The sequence below is a fragment of the Polyodon spathula genome, chromosome 2, assembly GCF_017654505.1.
Source record: "Polyodon spathula isolate WHYD16114869_AA chromosome 2, ASM1765450v1, whole genome shotgun sequence".
In the NCBI taxonomy this organism is placed as follows: domain Eukaryota; kingdom Metazoa; phylum Chordata; class Actinopteri; order Acipenseriformes; family Polyodontidae; genus Polyodon; species Polyodon spathula.
In genome coordinates, this window is record NC_054535.1 from 61,858,820 (window position 1) to 61,881,476 (window position 22,657).

A 22,657-nucleotide genomic window follows, 5' to 3' on the forward strand; every position below is an offset into this window, starting at 1 on the left:
ACAAGGTGAATAAAAACAAAACATAAGAAACTAAACAATATTATTCGTAAATGTTAGTGTTTTACAGTGTAATTACAGTGTTCACTCGAATTTAAGTCAAACCCCAAATCCGGACACCAAAAAAAAATAAGACCCTTAATGCAAGTTACATTTAACTCTTAATGACAAAAACCCCACAATAATTAACGGTTAAATTTACTGACTCCTATCGCCTTGGGGTCATCGGCAAGCCAGAAGCCAAGAGGAAGGTACAGCCAGCAGAGTATCAGAGAGTTTTTAGAAAAAACAAAGGGAAAGAGGGGTTGTAGTGGAGGATTATTTAGCTGATACAAAATTGTTTGTCAGTTCTGTAAAATATTTATTGAAGAAAGGCTTAGGCACTGAGAGCTTCACCGATCAGGGGAGATTAAGATTAAAAAACGTATTAAGTAAACTCTGTTTGGCAGCCATCTCGGTGTGCCATCTAAAAATAGATTGTCTCCCCCTGAGCTCCTTTGCCAGCGGGGCCATTTTTGAAAGGCACATGCTGGCTTAGGCCACCGGTGAAGGATATACAGTGGTTTACAGAAGTATTCACCTCCCTGCATTCACGTTTTGCTGGAACCTGAGCGTACTCCACGACGCTTTCAAATTAGACTTTACATGTAGAATCTACACAAACTACTCCATATTGATAAGTTAAAAAATGCATATAGAATATAAATAAGTAAGATTTACAGAAAAAAAAAATGTATACATAAGTATTCAACCACTTTGCTACTGTAGCCCTAAGTCGGCTCAGGTGCAAATTATTTAGAACATAAGAACATAAGAAAGTTTACAAATGAGAGGAGGCCATTCGGCCCATCTTGCTCGTTTGGTTGTTAGTAGCTTATTGATCCCAAAATCTCATCAAGCAGCTTCTTGAAAGGTCACAAAATTAGTGAAACTTTTTCAGACTGTGTGTACTCAAAGTGGTTTAACTTGTAGATAATTTCCCTCTGGTATATAAAGACTTTAAAGCTACAACTCGCATAGTGTTCCAACAAAGCAACCATGAAGACAAAGGAGCTTTCAAAACAAGTCAGGTATAAAGTGGTAGAGAGGTACAGAGCAGAGGGTACAAGAAAATTTAAAAGGTGCTGATTATCCCTCTCAGCACAATGAAGTCCATCATTAAGAAGTGGAAGATGCATCATACCACCCAGACACTACCCAGATCAGGTCGCCCTCCCTCCCGGGCAAGCGGGAAATGGTTCAGGATGTCACTCTGATGCCAACAATGACCTTGAGATTTTATATCGAGATTTCATTTTATACAGTTTCTGCAAGTTTTGCTGAAATTTAACCTCCTCCTTGTATACTGTAACAATGTTCAATTTAACCACTACAGCTTTTGAATAAAAAAAGTTTGTTTGAAAACACACATGTAATAAAAAAAAAGTGTGTTTTAGAAAGTTCTAGAAATGCGTTCGAGTTCATCTTTGCCCTTGCCCTATAATAACCCCATATCTTATATAACTTGTTTTTGTCACTCTTATATAACTTGTTTTGGTTAGAATGTTCTAGGGAAAGGAATAGTTTATTCAGAGGGCCGAGCCTCGAGGGAGTGATCTGGCCAATTACTCTCTCGCATGCAAAAGCCTAACTTGGTAAGTTATAAAGGACGGGGTTCTCCTCTGCTCTGATGAGAGTCAGCCGTGAGGATTAGCGCGCAGTCCTGCTCGGTAATTTCTTGGAGACAGCTGCTTTCTCTTACCAGGGTCGAAGGGCTCTCCCGATCCGCTTGGAAGGGTAAGAATTAGTTCAGTTGCGTCTCATGGATTGTATTGATCTGTGATTAATATAATCTTTGTATGTAACCTTGTTGGGTTATGTCCCGTTAGGGATATCGTTATTCGCAGTGTAGCATCTGTGTATGTAACTGCGTGTGTGTGTGTGTGTGTGTGTGTGAAATAATAAAGGACCTTTTAAAATTACTCTGTGAAGTAATTGCCTTATTTACTTCCACATCAACTTCCTTTTAAATTTAAAGTAATTAAATTTCACACAACAACACATTATTTGTAATTCAACAAAATGTGACATTGGTAGGGGGTGAACACTTCTGCAAACTAGTGTAGTTCCTTGATGGAGGTTGAATGTAGTGCTTAATGTACCGATAACCTCTTTTTGAGCCCATGGACTCAGCTGAGCACAGATTTTTGGTTTTCAAGGCAGCTTTCTTGCTTGCAGTCACCTCCACTAAGCGGGTGAGTGAAATACAAACGTTCTCGGTATTGGAAGCCAAATTTTTTTTTTTTTTTTTTTTTTTTTTTTTTTTTTTTTTTTTTAGAACGAAGGTTACTGTTTGTACTAACCCTGATTTTTTGCCAAAGACCATCTTGGCTTTTCATATTAACTAGTTGGTGGAATTGGAGGCTTTCCACCCCCTCCTTTCCAATCTTGCAGGGAGCACCAGCGCCAAAGAAGCCCACCAGCCATTCCACCAGGGGTCAGGTGACTTCATGGGCTTCCAGGCATCTGTCCAGGACATAAGCAATGCAGCGGTGCGGGCTTCCCTACCGTACTTTTACTAGGTTCTACCGACTGAATGTTGTAGATCCGCATAAGCCTGGGTTCGGCACTATAGTGTTGAGGGCGGCTTCCCAGTCCACCCTCACAACATAACATTAGGTGAGTTTTCATTCTATGTTCTTCCAGATATTACTGGATACTGATTAACAAGCACAAGGTGGTTTCGTCTTACCTTTGTAGTTCAATGATATACTACCATAATCAGGGCTCTATATTTAGTTTTTTTACTACTGGCCCCTTGGGCCACTGAGGTAGTGTTTTTACTGGCCCGGATACAATTTTAACTGGCCCAATAATAAGTACAAAACTGGGTGAATTGTTTTATTCACCGCTGCAAATGTATTGGTGAGCCGGAAGTACATCCACCGGTGACTGGATTAAAACAACATAGTGACATTAAATATGGCAGCTAGTACTGGAATTGTTCAGACGTTATGTCGGCCAGGGTGTCCTCGGCTCACCACGCTCCCTGTAGACTGGCTGGGCGCCTGCGGGCTTTCCTGTAAGCTGCCTAGAGCTGTGTTGTCCTCTGACATCGTAGCTCTGAGGTGGCTGCATGGTGGGCCTGCAGTCTGAAAATAAGCAGACGACACACACTTCGGAGGACGGCGTGTGTTCGTCATACATATTGGCGTACTTGTCAGAAAATGAAAATATTGTATTCAAGATTTGAAAATGTATGTGCACAAATGATCCTCGTTTTTTTACAAGCAAACTCGCAACCGAGCTGTTAGCAATGCTGAACGGTTAATGGATTTATACTAATCATAACAGTGAACACTATTCAAACAATAATCATAATACACAGTAATCGTTCTCAGATCGTTGTCGCTTGTCGCCTCTCCCAAATCATCAGCAATCTTACTGGTGATACGAACGGGTCCTGTAAAGATTGTGAATGGCATTTCTGATCTTGTATCCCAAATCAGAACGTTTAGACAGTTCGATCCCGTTGTCCAGTTTCCATGTGCTGTACCTGGGTATCCATCGGTGCATTTATTTTTTTTTCTCTCGCAGCAGTCACAGCAGCAGACAAACACCTGCTATCTTGCGAACTATTACTGTGAGACTGGATATGAGAGCAATTAAATGTTGCATTCCCAACAAAAAAAGCTAATGTTTCTGCAAGTCTGGGTAATTGACATTTGTTTCACTGTCAGCATGAAGCCGGATTAAGTCTTTTTTATACTTTCTTTCTTTATCATTATTGATTTAAGTACGTTACTTTTGGCTTATTGGTGCAGTTGGTTGCATAGTTGTAAAAATAAATAAATAAGCTGCCATGTCGAGGTAACGAGTATTACCAACAGTGCGTAGTCTCAGATGCTGACTGTACAAATCCGAAAGTTCAGACGAGTTCCATTGCGCCATTATCGGGTGAGGGAGTGGGTATGTTTTTAAAAACTGTTTTTTTAATGGGTTTTTTTCAGCTTTTTGGCACACTGACCTATTTTCTTGTGTTCATAAAACATAAGCCATGTGGACTATACTATATACATTATACAGTTAAAAAATGTTAATGGCCCAGTTGGGCCTGTGGGGCTTCATAACTACCGGCCAAACTGCGCTGTCTACCGACCCCGGGCCACCGGGCCATGGTTATTGTCAAACCCTGCCATAACCTTGTGACAGCTTGGGTATACTCACTCATTTGTAATAGTTAATATTAGTGCACACAGGATTTTCATGTTCAGCTATTCACTCATAATTATTTAAATATTTGTTAGTTTTTAAAAAGTAATAAAAGCCATTATATTGATCAGAACGCAGGCAGGGGGGGCGCAAAATGCCCTGAAAACTTAAGGAAAACAATTTAAATGAAGCAATAACCTCAGTAGTTAAGCTAAAAGGGAAGATTTTGTGTGAAACAAAACCAATAACCCTACTTTAAATCTCCCCAGTCAAATCGCAGAGTGGCTAAATAAGCACAGTAATTTACCAGAATAAAAAACAGTAATGAAAAAGAAAATGTAGAACATAAAAAAGCACAACCAGATACAGTCAATGAAAGACAACAGATTATTTGTTGTATTATATGTTTAAGGTAAGGGAAGTTTATTTTTACGTTAAGTGCTCCCGGTATAATGTTCTGCCACCCGGCAGTACAGAATTCCAGGGGAGATCCCTTAGTACATAAAGTTGACGCCGCATTTCAGAGGTCATGTTTATGCAGAATTCTGTGTTTATATATGGAGGACATTTTATAAAAAAATGCAAAAAATATCAGCAGTGTGTTTCTAAAACACAGATATAAAAGACAACAAATGCCCTTTTCATCCCTAACCAATAATTTAGTTTATATTAAAGTAGTTTTATGCAATGCAGCGTGTAAAAATGATTTCACTGCTCCCTACATCAGTATCCTACGTAGCACTGTGCACGTCCCTTGTATTAGAGCGACTCGGTGATCTGTATCAGAGCATCTTACCTGTTGACACAGCCAAGAATTTGGAAAAGTAAAACACATGCTCAAAAATCATGGTTTTAAGACCATAGAGAGGCCTGCTTGGTTTTTATTGAGAACTATTCCGACATCCTTCCTGCTTTCGACACTTGGAGCAGTTGCAATTGTGATACCTGCATCTTGTCAGCAGAACTGGGTTTTCGCTGTCAGAACAGAGAGCAGACCAGCAAACGCTATCGTCTAAAACATGACAATTTCAATGTCAAATTTTATAATTTTTTTTTTTTTTAAAAGTAGTGTTTTTAGGATTTTAATACTGATGCGCTGGGAAGGCTATGGCTGATCCCTGGAGCCAGTAGGTGGGTTCTTTTTTATTGTGCTTTTGATTTAATGAAAATGTAGTGTTTTGTTGAATTGTTCAATAAAGGATTAAGTCTTACAACTTCACACTAAAATACTAAATGGCTTCTGTAGACTTGGTTCCTTTGATCAACAATGTGTAAACGACACTTATGAGTTTAACACATTACAATCTTACATTAAAACTTTCTTAAATTAACATATATATAATCACTTTTGATGGTCCTGGCCAGTCATTTATTACATTTGATTGGTTTATGACCTGAATGCACTGTCTGACACACCTCTTCCCAGCTGGGTGTGATTAGGCTGTCATAGGAAACTGTATACTGTATTTTGTTTATTTGGGTGGAGGGTTCTTAACAAACTGATGGAATTGCATACACATCGCTTAAAAAAACAAGTCTCCTTGTGCTGCCCATACTCATATGTTGATTATTAGCTGCCAGAGCTTGATTCATAAGTGAGAGAACAGACGGCATAGTTGCCAGTTCTGGTAGTCAAGGCAGTAATCAGGAGCTGGTCATATTTTGGTTGTTTAAGGTGACTTCAGTTGCTGTCTTGAAGAATATAGTGAGCCCAATGTGCAATGGAATGGCGTTTCCTCTGTGATATAGATGTAGATATCAGTCCACAATTGAAACAAAACAAGGGGGCACACTGAACTGACCACCTACACATCCAGCATTTGAAAAAAGCTGTTCAAGTCTGGACTCACCATCATTAGAAGGCATGATTCCTAAACTAACTGCAACAAACTAGGTATCACATGATTAGCCACTAGACCAAATCTAAATGAGGGAAATCATTCTTTTGTCTAGGAGAGCAACGGCCCATCTGACACCTATGCAGCGATTTCACAGGTTGATCGGCTACATTCTGAGCCAGAGAGCCTTCGAAAGTGGAGAGAGGAACAGCTGGAGCGTCTGGCGCTCTTGGGTAAGCAAGAGAAGGACCAGTCGGATACATTTTTTTGTAATATGTAGAGGTGATTTTCATCGGCAGGTAAAACCACAGTTGAATCGGTCCAATGGCATGAAATTAAGTCTGTTTTATATTCAAGAAAAGATTATTTTATCAAATCACATCTAGGATGAACTGAATTTCTTGGGATTGTGTCCTTACAAAGTATTTGATATACTTTCATGATCCCTGTGAATATTCTTGTTGCTTATAATTCAATTTTTGTCTACCCTCTGCAGATGCAAACTCCCGCAAACTAGAAGCAGAATGGAAAGAGAAAGCTAAAATAGATCTGGAAGAATGGTATTGCAGGCAAGATGAGCAGCTAGAGAAAACAAAAGTGAACAACAGGTAAAGTAGTGCACTTACCGAGCAGTGAGTGCTAAATAGCACATGAGGGGGTTCCAGTTTACCTTGGGTCAGCAAGCAGAGGTATACATTTTAGATGTATTTTTGTGGGTCAGATGTTGCATAAACATAGAATATTAATGAAGACCACAGTTTGCAGCTTTTTGAATAATTATGAGCCGGTTAATCTTGTGTGGTCGGTAAATTGCCAATTCAATGCGTAAGAGCAGTAATACGTTTTTGTTCTGTTCTTTTAGTTACAGTATCTGTCTTTTGTCAAGGCAGTATATTATCATCATGTAATCACTGCAATGCTGTCCAGCTGTTACTTAATATTAATATTATTATTATTATTATGTATGCCTTCACTACAATAGTTTTTTATTGCTGTGTTTTATTCTAATCAGTTTGTCATACCTAGGAGACCCACATACTTTAGCTTGTGCCTCAGAAATGTCAAATAAAATCTGGATCTACTGCTCCTTACTCTGTCTGGGTAGTTTAATCTTTTCTCCAGTGGCAATTTTTGAAGTTGACTTGGCCACTTGACACTTGGGCACAGTAGTACACTGGTGAAAGCATTAGAAAGAAACATTTGTATAATTGACACTTCAGCATACATACATATATACATTTGTGTTCCCTAAATTAATAAGATCTCCATTGACAGATATTAATTTAAACGCACACCTCTGGCATTGCAGTAGGAAATACCAAACCAAAATACAGAAACACAATACTGAAATCTGATACTGTCATCCTATCAAGCAATTTAACCCCAAAAGCAATAACAACACTTTCCGAGTATGTTATACCTGTATCTTTCTTCTTCTTTTTACCTCATTCTCTCTTTTCTCCTGCTTGCTGCTTTCTTATTGGACCTCTTGCTGTCTAGGGTACAAGATGAAGCTTTCTACAGACAACCCTTCGCTGACCTGATTGGTTACGTGTATGTTGCTAAAACTAATATTTTATCCTTTCTTCTATTGTCACTTACTTATTTGCTCTGCGTCACTTTTTTCTTGGTCTTTTTGTTTCGTTTTGATTTGGTTTTCTCAATCTGTTGTAAGGTGTCTAGATGGACCAATGGTGAGTGTTACCAAAATTGCTTGTTCAAGATTATTCCCTAAGCATCATAATAATCCTTATAATAATAATAATAATAATAATAATAATAATAATAATAATAATAATAATAATAATAATAATAATAATCATCTTTATTTTATATAGCGTCTTTCATAACGGATTGTCACAAAGTGCTGAACACAGCAAGGGAAGACAAGTAGAATAGCAATTAAACAAAACTCATGACCTATTCAGAATTGGATACAAACTACTAACAACATTAAAAATCAAGAAAATAAAAACAACAAAGAATCTGAAAGAATGGCAATTTAAATAAATGTGGTTTTGAGGCAGGATTTAATAACAGACAGGGACTCAAACTTAAGTCTCGAGCGGGAGTGAGCCCTGTCCCTGTTTGCAGCTTGGTTAGGGAACAGTTAAAAGACCAGCATTGGCGGACTGTAGAGCATGCCCAGGAGTGTAATTTGACAGCAAGTCAGAGATATGGGGGAGAAATTCCCCTATTGACCTTAAGATAACAATAAAATTTTATAATCAATACAGAATTTGACTGGCAACCAGTGTAGAAATTAATACAGGGGTTATATGTTCACTGGAGCGGGACCTGGTTAACAACCTGCCTGCTGAATTCTGGACATCCTGGAGTTTTTGGATGGTATTCTTTGACACCCCAGTAAATTGGGCATTGCAATAGTCAAGTCTGGAGGAAACAAAAGCATGGACAAGACAGAGCGCAGCCGAGCAATGTTCCGAAGATGAAAGAAAGACAACTTGGTAATATTCCTGCGGAATATTATGAGGTTCAAAAGTTAGACTAGGGTAAAAAATAACCCCCAAGTTTTTCGTTTTGGAACAAAATTCACTTAGTACCCCATCAATAATTATGTGTCGACAACTGGATTTGCGCTGTTGATGTGGGGCACCTAATAACATAACTTCAGTCTTGTCACTGTTTAACTGCAGAAAGTTTTGTTGCATCCAGAGCTTGATGTCAGTAATACAATTTGTGAGCACAGAAGCAGCCATGTCAATATCAGGTGTGGTTTGCAGATAAATCTGGGCATAGATTTTAAATATTTACACTGTGACTTCAAAAAATTTGACCTATCAGAAGCATATACATGCTGAATAGGATAGGTCCCATTATGGAGTCCTGGGGAACACCAGAAGAAACCAGTCCAGTAGTAGACCTGAAACCACCCAAGGAGACAAAATGCTTTCTCTCGTGGAGGTAGGGGTTAAACCAACCTAGGGCTGTACCAGATATGCCAAGCATATTCTCCAGTTGGGCAAGGAGAGTATTATAGTTCAGTGTCAAAGGCAGCACTAAGGTCCAGTAAGACCAACATAGAGAGGGCCCCAGAATCAGAAGCCATCAGCAGATCCTTGACAACCTTGACCAGAGCTCTTTCAGTGCTGTGCAGCTGTCTAAAACCTGACTGGAGTGGTTCATAAAGACTATTTAACATGAGGAGAGTATTTAGTTGTTGTGCCACAACACGTTGAAGAACTTTGGACAGGAAAGGGAGGTTTGAAATAGGCCTATATCCCAAGTTATCAGTGGGAAGATTTTTTTTTTTTTCAATACTGGCAGAGGGCACAACTCCAGAGCTCAGGGACTAATTAGTGCTGCTAGTCACAAAGGGAAAGCTACATCAGGTGATAATCGTTCAGTGTCAGATCTGGGTTGTTTTAAGATTGAATCGTCTTTCTAGGCATTCGGTACATTTTTAACATTTCAAAAGCCTGTTATTTGTATTGTAAAACCAATAACTGTCTGCAACAATGCCTTCCCCTGTTCTATATATTCTTTATTCTAGAATCATTACCAAGCACCAAGTAACTTCACAGAAAGACTACCTCAGGATAAGTAGTCAAACTGTTTCAGTATCTTATACTGACCAGTAAGTAAACATGAATGTAGATAAACATATTCTTTATATTAGATTTGTTAACTGTTTTGCTGTTTTTGAGGGTTCTTTCCTAAAACAGAATACAGGTCTTCGTTGCTGTGGGTTGAGGATAAAAGATTAAAAAAAAACAAAAAAACAAAGACATGTAGTTTTCCAGAAAACGCAAACTGAAGTAAGATTAGTTAGATTTATTTGTTTTCTTTTTTTATGTTTTACTATATTTTTATTTGGTTGTTGATGCTTACATGGTTGAATTTGCATTATTTATTCACTTATATATATATATACCTAATAATTTAAAATATTTGATTTACAGGTGTGATAGTCCAAACTTTTTTTGCAGTCAAAAGTGTAATCTGTTGTATGTATTTGTATTGTTCCTAGCTGAATGTCTTGCCTGTCATCTCTACAATTAGACCTATTATTCTTTTATTTTACTACGCTGTCCAAGTATTTTCCATACTGTTAATGTTAAACATTTTGTTTAAATGGTGGTTTAATGCATTTGTACAGCAATTTAAGACGCACTGATAATTTGAATGCGCATTTACGTTTTGAGTTCTAGTTTTTAAGACAGACAGTTATTTAAAAACGTTCTTGTTAACTTTTTATTTTTGAAAATATTCTGATATGAAACCAGAAGAATGAATACCTAGTTTAAAGCAACTGTGTACCCTGCATTACAAACCCTTAAGTGGCTTGTTTTGTTATCATTTAATGTATTTCATTTTATATTTAATTATAACATGTGAGCACTTTCAAGTATCAAAATACAGTACCAAATCTTTGAACAGTAGAATTTTAAATTCACTTGGCCTCTTCAAACTACAGTAAATCCTTGCAAAAAAGTATTTCTAACCAAATTGAAAGATGCCACCCATCAGAAAGTCGTGTGTACCGCATGTACGTGAGAGAATTTGGTATTCTGCTGTTTTTTAAAATTATTTTGATGGTGAAGGCTCTACTTATGACAAATGGAGGCCATTCTAGGAAGATAGTACAAGTATTAATGTATTAAGGCAGCAATTTTTTTTCCCACAACAGGTGGACAAAGTGGCCAACTGACTTTAGAACCACTGTTGATGCAAATTGTATGTAAGCTACATTAATCTGGTGAGGATATACAGTTGCTTCAAACATAATGTTGGTAATTAGTATCTGAAGGAAATGTTCTGTCTGCTGTAGGGTAGGAATTTGCAATGTAGTGTCTAGGTAACTGCTAGTTCCCTTTTCAAGTACAAAATGTAACCAATACTGAGTGGGATATCTCTTGCAGCCCAAATTACTTGAGCACTTACTCAAAGCTACTCCCTTGAAAGTCCCTCTTGCGTTGGGTACCCCAGGAGTTATCAGTGGAGATAAGCGCCATTTTTCTTTCACCCTGCCTAAGGAAGGTGTAAGCTTTGACATTTTAGTGAAAACGAGATAAATTGATATATTCACTTTTTCTCTCATTTCAATTTTGAAATAATTTTGCAGGAATTTTAATCGTATAATTCTTATCCTAGGTTCTGATTATGTATGTGTGTGTATAGTACCAGTCAAAAGTTTGAGTACACTTGCTGGAAACTAGGTTTTTTTCATAATTGACAATATTTTACGTCGTTTATGTTTCTGTAAATACTCGAAAATGAAAACACATGTTACTCCTTATGTTTTGTTTTGTATATTGTATCAAAGCAATGTTCAAGAAAATTGTCTCTAAATCTTGGCCTCAAAATAGCCACCCTTTGCCTTAATAACAGCCTCACAAACACGAGGCATCCAGTTAACAAGTTTCAGCAGGAAATAACCCGACATGTCCTCTCAGCTCTTCTGCAGCAATTCCCAGAGATGTAGGGCACTGTGGGTAGCTTTGATTTGACACTCTATCCAGTTCGTCCCATACAAGTTCTAGGGGATTAAGGTCTGGAGACTGGGCAGGCCAGGTTATTAGATTGAGTTGTCCTTCATTTTCCTGCTTTGGCAGATAGTTCTTACACAACTTTGAGATGTGTTTCGGGTCATTATCTTGCTGAAGAATGAAGGACTGCCCAACTAGCCGTAATCCTGATGGAATGGTATGCCTCTGAAGTATGCTATGATAGCCATGCTGGTTGAACTTGCATGGACTTGGTAAAGATCACCAACTCTGTCACCAGCAAAGCAACCCCAGACTATGACACTGCCCCCTCCATGCTTGACAGTGGGAACCACACATGCAGAACTCATGCGCTCACCCTCTCTGTGTCTTACAAATACTCGGCGGTTGGACCCAGATATTTCAAATATTGACTCATCGGTCCATAAGACCGACTTGCACTCCTCAAACGTCCAGTTTTTGTGTTTTTTGGCGTAGGCAAGTCTCTTCCTCTTATTCTGCACTCTTAACAATGGTTTCTTTGCAGCAATTCTTCCAGTTAGGCCAGCTTCACACAATCTCCTCTGAACAGTTGATGTTGAAACATCTGTACTTCTAGTAGCATTTAGCTGAGCTTGTATTTCAGGGGCAGTTAATCGCCATTTCGCAGACTTGTGACTCAAATGAATTTGTTCTCTGATTCTGAGGTCACCCTTGTCCTGCCTGACTTTGTTCGGTCCTCATGAGTGCCAGTTTCTTTAAATCGTTTGATAGTCTTGGCCACATCAGTTACAGACACTTGCAAAGTCCTTGCGATTTGTCTTAGATTGACCTTCATTTCTTAAAGTAGTTGCAGACTTTTTTTTCCTTGCTTAACTGAGCATATTTTGCCATTTTCTGCTCCCTTACATTCAGGAATGACAAACTTTTGCCTATGCTAACTATATTTATAGTAATCACGAACTCACCAGTTAACAATAATTGGTGACAAAAGGTTAATTAGGTAACATGCTAGTTTACTCAGAACATCTAATAAACACACTTTTATACTTTGGCCAGTGTTCTAACACCATGTTATACACATTTCAGACTTTTAGCTGACTTGGGCTTCAGACTGAAATCCCCTTGCTTTGGGTGACCATTTCATTGAAGTTGACTAGATTTACATTTTCATTTAAAAATTAAATTTTTGAATGCAGTTCACTGATGATTATCAGCTTATATAAGTACATGTATCATTTAATGAAATATTAAGTGTTTATAGACAAGTTTATACAGTTAAAAGCATAGATAATCATGAAAAACCTGGTTTCAAGCAGGTGTACTGGTACTGTGTATATAATATAATAATATACACAGTACATTATTATAGATATTATAGATTTTTATATATATATATAAAATCTATGTTCTCGCCAGGAATTTTTCACAGAGTGGTGGTGGGAGGGCAGGAGTGGGGGGCTGGGCGGGAAGGAAACAGAGATCCTTGCAACCCCCTGCAGGCGAGCCAGGAAAAGTCATACACATGTTACGCTTTGTGGTAGTTGTCAGTATTAGGGATAGGTCAGTATAACGTTTTAATACCGTTCCTTTTATTCTGCAGCGTAATTGTCGTAATTCTTTTATACACCGGTTAACACATTTTTTTCAACTGCAAACACGCTTCTTCTAAATCAAGCGATGGTACTTGCAGCCTTAATGAATTGCCTGAAGATCTTTTGTGAACTGGTAATGGTTTTGAAGAAAACTGTCAGCAACACAGAACACATGTTTCAATTGTTTCGTACTGTTATCCAGAACTTACTGAGCCAACTGCTCTTGGCTGCTGTCTTTGACATCTCGCGCAGCTTTAGAGAAATGCCTTTTCCAAACCTTGCAGCAGAGCACATATTTTCAGTGTGCTATATATTTACATTTGTCTGGATCATCGTCAGTTTAATATATGATAAAGTTTCATTATATAATAAGATGTTGCACTGGGCAATGCAGAATTTCTGTGACTGAGTGACGTCTACAGCATTCATCTCGACGTGCAGAACTGCTGAAATCTGCATTAAAAGAACACCACCAATGTCTCAATTAAAATTAGCATAGACCCAGCATTGCAAATAAAAATTAACTTGTTTTTACATTTTTTTTTTTAAACAAAAAGGTTATTTTTATTAAATATCCTTCCACCTCTGCCTGACCTTAGAAAAAATAGTCCCTAAAACATTAAAAAAAAAAAATAAAAAAAAATGCATTAATTAAAAAATAATTTCAGGTGCTTAATTGAACATTGCCATCGAAAATGCAGTTTTGATTCGTTACACTTCTTGTAATTCTTGGATTATCATTACATTTTAAAGTAAAATATTACTGCCCATTTTCATCATGACACAGCACAAATGAGTCTTAAAACGCAGACCCTTCCTCACAAGATTTATGTATCAGGTGAGAGTGCGTGTTGTTTTTTTTTTTTTTTTAAAATCATTATCCTTTGTTATCCTGGGTAGTAACAGGAGGTATCCATACCAGATTTGTGCTACAGCTTCACAGTGGCGAGAAAGATGTTATTTGCATGGAATACCCGGTTACTTATCAAACTGACTTTGCAAATTACAGCTTGGTAACGTGGAGAACTATTGGACCAGTATTAGAAACAATTTAAAACAATGCAGGGCACAACAGAAGACATGATACCCTCGTACCTGGACACATTTAAAAGGTATGGCAGGAACCGTTGAGATGAATTTATAAATGTTCAGCATTAGATCACACAGCTGCGCAGGGGGTGGGTCCAGTGGCAGCAGGCAGGCAGACCGCAGAACGGACAGTGGGAGCAACGGCAACAAAACATCTTTTAACCCCAGAGTCTCTTAAGAGGGACCCAAATATTTTATGAAAAGCTGAAAGTTTAAGAGTTAAACTATTTTGAAAATGGGATAGGTTAACACCATAGTTCAGGGAGAAGGAACAGAGCAATCAGAATGGCGAGATTTGAATACTTTTGCTTTATTCCCCCCCCCCCCACTACTTTAATCATTGGTGTCCGATTCAGATTCTTTCAATATCTCAAGTACACTTCGGTTTCCCAAAAGTTCAACGTTTACATAAATCTCGTCGGTCATGTTTATTGCGATAAATTCCAATATGTCAGCCATTTTTGTTTTTAAATTCTAGTGTATGGGTATCTGCCAGTGATTTGCCTGTTTTTGAAAGAAAGTGCCAACCCAGTGGTAATATGCTGTAATATCAACACCCTCATGTGACCTATTTTGACCAATCAGGATAAAGTATTTAAAATACCCATTTTATAATACAAAATAACAAATATTTAAGTCATTCCATGAAAGGAAGTGTGATTTGTTGGTTTTATTTTTGTGAATTACAGTAATTTAAGTGATTTACATTAGTCTTTCTTCATTTAAGCCTTTATTTTATAACTTGCATGATGTACTGTAAAACGTGATATTAAGGTTAACACAGTGTTTTTTTTAAGGGTTATCATACCATTCAAATTGTATGCCGTTCCATCCCTAGTCAGGATAATATTCTATATCTGGTTGTCAGCAGATAGATGCAGAGTCTGCGTCATAGGTTGATGTACTCCCAATAATCAACAATGTTTCACGGGATGATTATTATTTTTTGGCTGTTAAAAAAAAAAAAAAAAAAAAAAACTCAGCGTAGCAGCCTGATTTTACAGCGTCATTTTTCCAGGTAGCAATGTAGTGGCCCGTTTACGCTCAACAGTGCTGGCGAGAATATATAAATTATTTCCTGTAGATGTTAAAACTGATTTGAACTCTACTCTCACCAAGATAAGCACCAACTAAGAAGTAGCTTTACCATAAACTAATGTGATCCATCTGCGTCTTAATTAGTTTGCGTTTCTTTCCATCTGATGATGTAGATATTATAAGAAATAATGAAAATGATAAACAATATTAGTGGTGTCAGATATATGTTTATTTGTAAAGCTCAAAGTAGAACAATTGTATTGAACAGAGTCGCGTCACTCTGGGCTACAGTAAGATTGATAGAACTGAGCACCAGACAATGCATTCACTTCAGTTTTGTAGATTCCAGAACACACCCTTTTAATTATGTAATGTGACAACTCCTTCCTATACCTGTGTACTGGTGGCAAGTTTCCAAGCCTCACAAACTTTCCTTTACTTCACCAACACCACAGGCAGGCAAGCAAGGCCCCTCACATTTCTGTGCACCTGTTGTCTCTGAGATTCCCCCCCCCCCCCCCCCCCCCCAACGGTTCGTCTCGTCTACTGGGTAGCCAAGATGACCTAGTCTCTTCTACATTCCTGAGATCAAAAACCCAAAATACCACTCCCAGCTTCTTTGTTCAATTTGTAACAGAAAATAACATAAAAGAATAATCAATTTTAATACAAAAACTATTGCAAAAAAACTATTGCAAAAATGGTCTCAACACAGACGTTGACTAAATAAGTTCTTCACTGTGCAACACAACTCTTGGCCACTGGACCTAACATTTCTGAGAAACCGGGTTGTAGAGTGGGCCACAAATCCTTGACAACCCAACTCCACTGGGCAAACCCAGACTCTCCATCGCTGTTCCGCTTCAGTAGCTAGTTGAGCATACCAAAGTTTATTCCTCTCATATGCTTTGTCCACAGCATCCTCCTATAGCACTGTTAACTACCAGATGAACAATGTGTTCTTATCCAGAACACCCACCTTACATCCTGACAAAATGTGCCTTAATGTTGCAGGTCATGAATAAAAAGGACATGAGGGATCCTCACCCACCAAGAGGTTTAGGTTCTGTGGTGATGGGAGAACATCATATGTAGATCTGATGAGGAAACTGATCCTGCTCTGTTCCATTGTTCATAGGTCTTGTCAGCCAATCTTGCGTTGTTCCACACTCTCCCATCTCGTCCTTTCACCCTGCTTGACCTGGGAAACGGCCTTTACGTGCCTCATTGACTACCAGCTTCCTTCGTTGAGCTGGGGTTGCCTTGTGCCATGTAGGAGCTGAACTGAGACCAAGACCCCCTCTTCCATGCTGAACTTGCCTCCTAGTTTTTTTAGAGACATCTTTTTGATGTTGGCCGCTGTCCGTCATCGGACCGGCAAGGGAAAATTGTAATGTTGAATCTGGTCCGACAGGACTGCAAAGGGTTAAGATTTTAGGCTGCCACAGAACACTGGCCCTGGCCACATACAACTGCAGATGTTTCTCAGGTGAAGCAAGACTTCGAGTTGGAAGAAGAACTTGGAAGAATCAAGTGGGACATCATAGGACCAAGCGAATTACAGCGAAAAGAAGAAGGACTACTAGAACTCAAGAGTGGACATCTTCTCTTCTACCGAGGCATTACAGATGGATGAACATTGTATTCATTGTATTCATCGTCCACAAGAGAATCAAGAATAACTTAGTAGAGATTGATAGCACATCAGAGAGGTCTGCAAGACTGATAGTGAAAGTTTCAAGGAAGTATGAACTTCAGGTCATCCAAGTATATGCACCAACAACAAGCTGTTCGGATGAAGAAGTCGAAGAAGTTTGTGAAGTACAAGAACAACATGAAAATGGGAAGTGGTTTTCCTCAAGGATTCGTCTGTACTTTGCACCATCCATTCTCCCCTCTATCCTAACAAGCTTCCCAGTACCTGCTGAGGATAGATGCATCCCCATAACATGATGCTGCCACCACTATGCTTGACAGTTGAGATGGTGTTGACTGGGTGATGAACGGTGTTGGGCTTGCACCAGACATAACGCTTAAAATTAGACTGAAAAGTAAAAATTTTGTCTCATCTAACCACAAAATCTTTTCCCACATTTCTGCAGTATCATCTTTGCTTTTTTGGAAACTCCACTTCTTTCTTGCAACCCGTCCATACAGGCCAGCATTGTGTAGGGACTGGCTTATTGTTGATGTGTGAACACTGACTCCCATCTCAGACACAGAACTTTGCAGATCTCTCAAAGTCATTGTTGGCTTCAGAGTGACATGCCGAACCAGTTTCCTGCTTGCCCGGCTGCTCAGTTTGGGAGGGCGACCTGATCTGGTTATTGTCCGGATGGTGTGATGCATCTTCCACTTCTTAATGATGGACTTGACTGGGCTGAGAGGGATAATCTGCACCTTTGACATTTTCTTGTACCCTTCTGCTCTGTGCCTCTCCCACTTTATACCTGACTTGTTTCGAAAGCTTTTTGGTCTTCATGGTTGCTTTGTTGGATCACTGTGTGAGTTGCAGCTTGAAAGTCTTCATATAGCTGATGGAAATTATCTACAAGTTAAACCACTTTGAGTACACACAGGCTGAAACAATGTCACTAATTTTGTGACCTTTCAAACAAGTCAGTTGCACCTGAACTGATTTAGGGCTGCTGTAGCAAAGGGGTTGAATACTTATGCAACTGAGATTAATCTGTTTTTTTTTCTGCAAGTCTAAATACTTTATATTCTATATGCATTTTTTAACTTTATCAATGTGGATTAGTTTGTGTAGATTCTACATGTAAAGTCTAATTTGAAAGTGTGGAGTAGTGGCAGGTGCACTGCCACATAGTAGAGAGCCCTGCTGTGCCCTGGTTTTATGCATCTGTTTCTTGCAAGGCCAAGTTGCCTTCAGAGAACAGACATGATAAATGCATCGTCTGTCGGGGACACCGCGGGACAAACGCCGCCACTGTTTGCAGTCAGTGTGATACCTTGAATAAAATGTGCTGAGTTAATAAAGAACCTTGTAGAACACACACATGGTTGTACACTAGTTAAAAGTAATATTGCAGTTAAAATGGAAGGCTCTTTTTTTAATGCCTACCTGTGGCAAAGTGGTTAATAGTGTGCATGTGATTAAAGAACAGACAGACAATTGTAATCCAGGTGCAAAGGTTTGTTTTTATTTCTTTTATGTCTAGTGCCTGACGGCAAAACAAACAGTAAATAATGATGCAGGTAAGTAATACAGCACCGTGTATTACTTGCATTATAATCCCCTGGTTGGTCCCAAAATAATAGTCTTGTTATTGTATCCCCCCACATTAAACGCAAAACAAATATACAAGTCTGGTTAGTGCGTGAATTAGTGATTGTGGTAAGAATACAGTGTACAGTGATACGAGTGCAGTGCTGTTCCGGGTTTGTGCTGGCCTCTGGCGACAGCTCCGGAAAGTGTTAGCTGTCTAGTGGATACAAGAGACAGAACAAAACAAACACTCAAGATCATTCACAAAAACACAGGTCCTTCCGTGTCACTTATTAATAACCAAAAACAAAGGTACAGATAACATCGCTTCGACCCATATCTATATCGTCACTCATGACCCCTTGGTAAACGATTGCAGTCGCTCCTCCAATCCGCAGCTGCGACATAATTTCCCATCAGGGTCAATGAGTTAGTGTACTGAAGCTCTGTCTCTTTTCTACATGACCGACTTCCTTAACCCTCGGAACAAAGTGTCATGCCAAGTAGTCCAGAGTACTCTGTTCCTGTTATTTAGAGCTCTCACAGGTCGGGAGGGAGATTTATCACCAAGAATCATTGTCTTTCTGTCACTCTACCCCATTATCATTGAAGATTGTACAGGATTTATCGAGATTACTCATGACTTCAAGGTAATGTTGCATTTTACCCACTGAAAAAATACATTTTACTCTCAGAGTTCAAATTAGAGGGTAAGTTACTCCCAGACCCAAAACCTTATCTGGAAAGCTGAAGACCATCATTCGAGCCCTTATACACAGCGTTTCAATGATTTCTCACTTCCTTACCATTTAAAGGGGCATAAAAGTATTACATTAAACCTTACAATACGCTCTGTCCGGTTATGGCACTGGCATAGTAATTGCTTGCTTGCTTCAGGCCTAAGTAGTGACTGTCGAGGTGAATTGTAGACGATCTAGAGAACCTGCCCACACCAGAGAAGGTCAGTGTCGACTCCACAAGAGGCCTTGCCACCTCTTAATTCCAGGGCGCATCTGTAACAGAGATTTGCAACGCTGCAGTATGGGCCACGCCTCATACTTTTACCAGATTCTGCCGACAATGTCATGATCAGCAGAACCCTGAGACCAGTGTGTTTTAGGGCAGGCAGTCCTTCTGCCTTTTAATACACTGTTAGTGGTCCACTTTAAGTCCTGGGGTAGTTAGCCACGCACCTTAATTGGAATTCTGGTATTTAAATGGAATGTACATTTCACTAATACATATTCACATGTAGAATGTAGAACTCAATATGCATTTTTAATCCGAGAAGTAACAGATTTCATTTTACGCCCATTACCGCCCGCGTATCTATCACACTACAGACACAGCTTTTACTTTCTGCCCACCCCATCATATGACCTAGAGTACTGCAGTATTTAATATCAGCATACAAGTTACTTACATTTTTTCCTACGATTAAACATGGTGCTCTGATTTTAAGGTTTGATATTTGTGTAGATATACAGTGGCTTGCGAAAGTGTTGACCCCCCTTGGCATTTTTCCTATTTTGTTGCCTTACAACCTGGAATTAAAATGGATTTTTATTTGGATTTCATGTAATAGACATACACAAAATAGTCCAAATTGGTGAAGTGAAATGAAAAAAATAACTTGTTTCAAAAAATTCTAAAAAATAAATAACGGAAAAGTTGTGCATGCATATGTATTCACCCCCTTTGCTATTAAGCCTCTAAGATCTGGTGCAACCAATTACCTTCAGAAGTCACATAATTAGTTAAATAAAGTCCACCTGTGTGCAATCTAAGTGTCACATGATCTGTCACATGATCTCAGTATATATACACCTGTTCTGAAAGGCCCCAGAGTCTGCAACACCACTAAGCAAGGGGCACCACCAAGCAAGCGGCACCATGAAGACCAAGGAGCTCTCCAGACAGGTCAGGGACAAAGTTGTGGAGAAGTACAGATCATGGTTGGGTTACAAAAAAATATCCAAAACTTTGAACATCCCACGGAGCACCATTAAAGCCATTATTAAAAAATGGAAAGAATACGGCACCACAACAAACCTGGCAAGAGAGGGCCGCTCACCAAAACTCACGGACCAGGCAAGGAGGGCATTAATCAGAGAGGCAACAAAGAGACCAAAGATAACCCTGAAGGAGCTGCAAAGCTCCACAGCGGAGATTGGAGGATCTGTTCATAGGAACACTTTAAGCTGTACACTCCACAAAGCTGGGCTTTATGGAAGAGTGGCCAGAAAAAAGCCATTGCTTAAAGAAAAAAATAAGCAAACACGTTTGGTGTTCGTCAAAAGGCATGTGGGAGACTCCCCAAACATGGGAGAAGGTACTCTGGTCAGATGAGACTAAAATTGAGCTTGTTGGCCATCAAGGAAAACGTTATGTCTGGCGCAAACCCAACACCTCTCATCACCCCAAGAACACTATCCCCACAGTGAAGCATGGTGGTGGCAGCATCATGCTGTGGGGATGTTTTTCATCGGCAGGGACTGGGAAACTGGTCAGAATTGAAGGAATGATGGATGGCGCTAAATACAGGGAAATTCTTGAGGGAAACCTGTTTCAGTCTTCCAGAGATTTGAGTCAGAGAGGTTCACCTTCCAGCAGGACAATGACCCTAAGCATACTGCTAAAGCAACACTCGAGTGGTTTAAGGGGAAACATTTAAATGTCTTGGAATGGCCTAGTCAAAGCCCAGACCTCAATCCAATTGAGAATCTGTGGTATGACTTAAATATTGCTGTACACCAGTGAAACCCATCCAACTTTAAGGAGCTGGAGCAGTTTTGCCTTGAAGAATGGGCAAAAATCCCAGTGGCTAGATGTGGCAAGCTTATAGATACATACCCCAAGAGACTTGCAGCTGTAATTGCTGCAAAAGGTGGCTCTACAAAGTATTGACTTTGGGGGGGTGAATACTTATGCACGCTCAAGTTTTCTGTTTTTTTGTCTTATTTCTTGTTTGTTTCACAATAAAAAATATTTTGCATCTTCAAAGAGGTAGGCATGTTGTATAAATCAAATGATACAAACCCCCAAAAAATCCATTTTAATTCCAGGTTGTAAGGCAACAAAATAGGAAAAATGTCAAGGGGGGTCAATACTTTCGCAAGCCACTGTAATAATAATCTTAATCATAATAATAAGGCAGTCATTGTGCACAAAAAATGTTAACATGCATTAGTAGAAGCATAACTGTACAGCAGTTTTCTATTTACTGTAACTTTTTCGGTTCCATAATGCCAAAAAAACTAACTGGCGCTGCCATGATGCGGGTTTGCGGCCTTTAAGCAACTGACACATTGACACAAATGACAGAGTTGATGACTGGTCTGTTTCAGTGTCTTTGCACGCTGCCTGCCTTCTGAATGCTGTTTTCCTTATGTAGAAAGACAGTAGTGCATGACTGACACTATTTAAAATATGGTGCCAAACCCACATTTATCTGTTTAAAAAAAAAAAAAAAAAAAAAAACCTTCTAAATAGGTCTTTGAGGGTGTTTTTCTGGTTTATTATCGGTTAAAACCGAAAACTTCAAGCCCTAACCATATGCATATGCCATGAACCTTCAATCAGTCTTGGGACAGAATGCTGAAGGCAGTTTATCTTCCTTTTAGCACGTCTGCCGGTCAATTTCTTGCGACGGCTTGTAGTATAAATGTAACCATTAATCAAGGTTGCTGCATTCACTCCAACACAACTGGCCTGTAAAGAAAATGATGCTGAGACCCTTGGGACGGTCGCTGTTATCTCCTGGGGCCGGTGACCTCACCAGGTACAAGCTGGGGCTCTTAATCACTTCAACTGCAGATGCAAAAATAAAACCCCTTCCCAGGTACCAGATTTAGAAAATAATAATAGTAATATTTTCAAACCTGTAACTTCTATAAAATGTTAAAATATGATGAATAAAACACAAGTAAATGACCTAAACTGTGTTTTTCATTAACCCTTTGTGGCTCCTGTGTACTGCATATCCATGCTCAATATAGAGATAAAAACTTTTTTTTTTTTTTTTTTTGTTTGAACAGTGAAAACAAAACCACTGCTAATAACAATAATAATCAGTAAATGGTAATTATCAAACATCAAAACATGTGCCATTATCGAGTTGCTCTGTGCCATTGATTGAAATGTTGAATACAACAGAACCCGGGGTTGCCTTCGCAACCACTGCACATTTTTCTTGTGTCCTTTCTTTTGTTTTCATTTTCGTAGCAGACCCTG

General features: G+C 39.0%; 1 protein-coding gene across 5 annotated transcripts in view; it reads left to right on the forward strand.

Annotated features, from left to right (window-relative positions):
- Positions 1-22,657, forward strand: part of LOC121298978 (clathrin light chain A-like) — a 39,970-nt gene that overhangs the window by 13,973 nt on the left and 3,340 nt on the right. For 2 of the 5 annotated variants that reach the window (XM_041226399.1, XM_041226406.1), the window contains exons 3-5: positions 6,142-6,259; positions 6,523-6,634; positions 7,527-7,580. In XM_041226399.1, the coding sequence (XP_041082333.1) occupies positions 6,142-6,259; positions 6,523-6,634; positions 7,527-7,580 (284 nt within the window). Of the gene's footprint in view, positions 1-6,141; positions 6,260-6,522; positions 6,635-7,526; positions 7,581-9,540; positions 9,625-22,657 lie in introns of all 5 variants that reach the window. The other 3 variants (XM_041226390.1, XM_041226413.1, XM_041226422.1) reach the window with 3 other exon arrangements.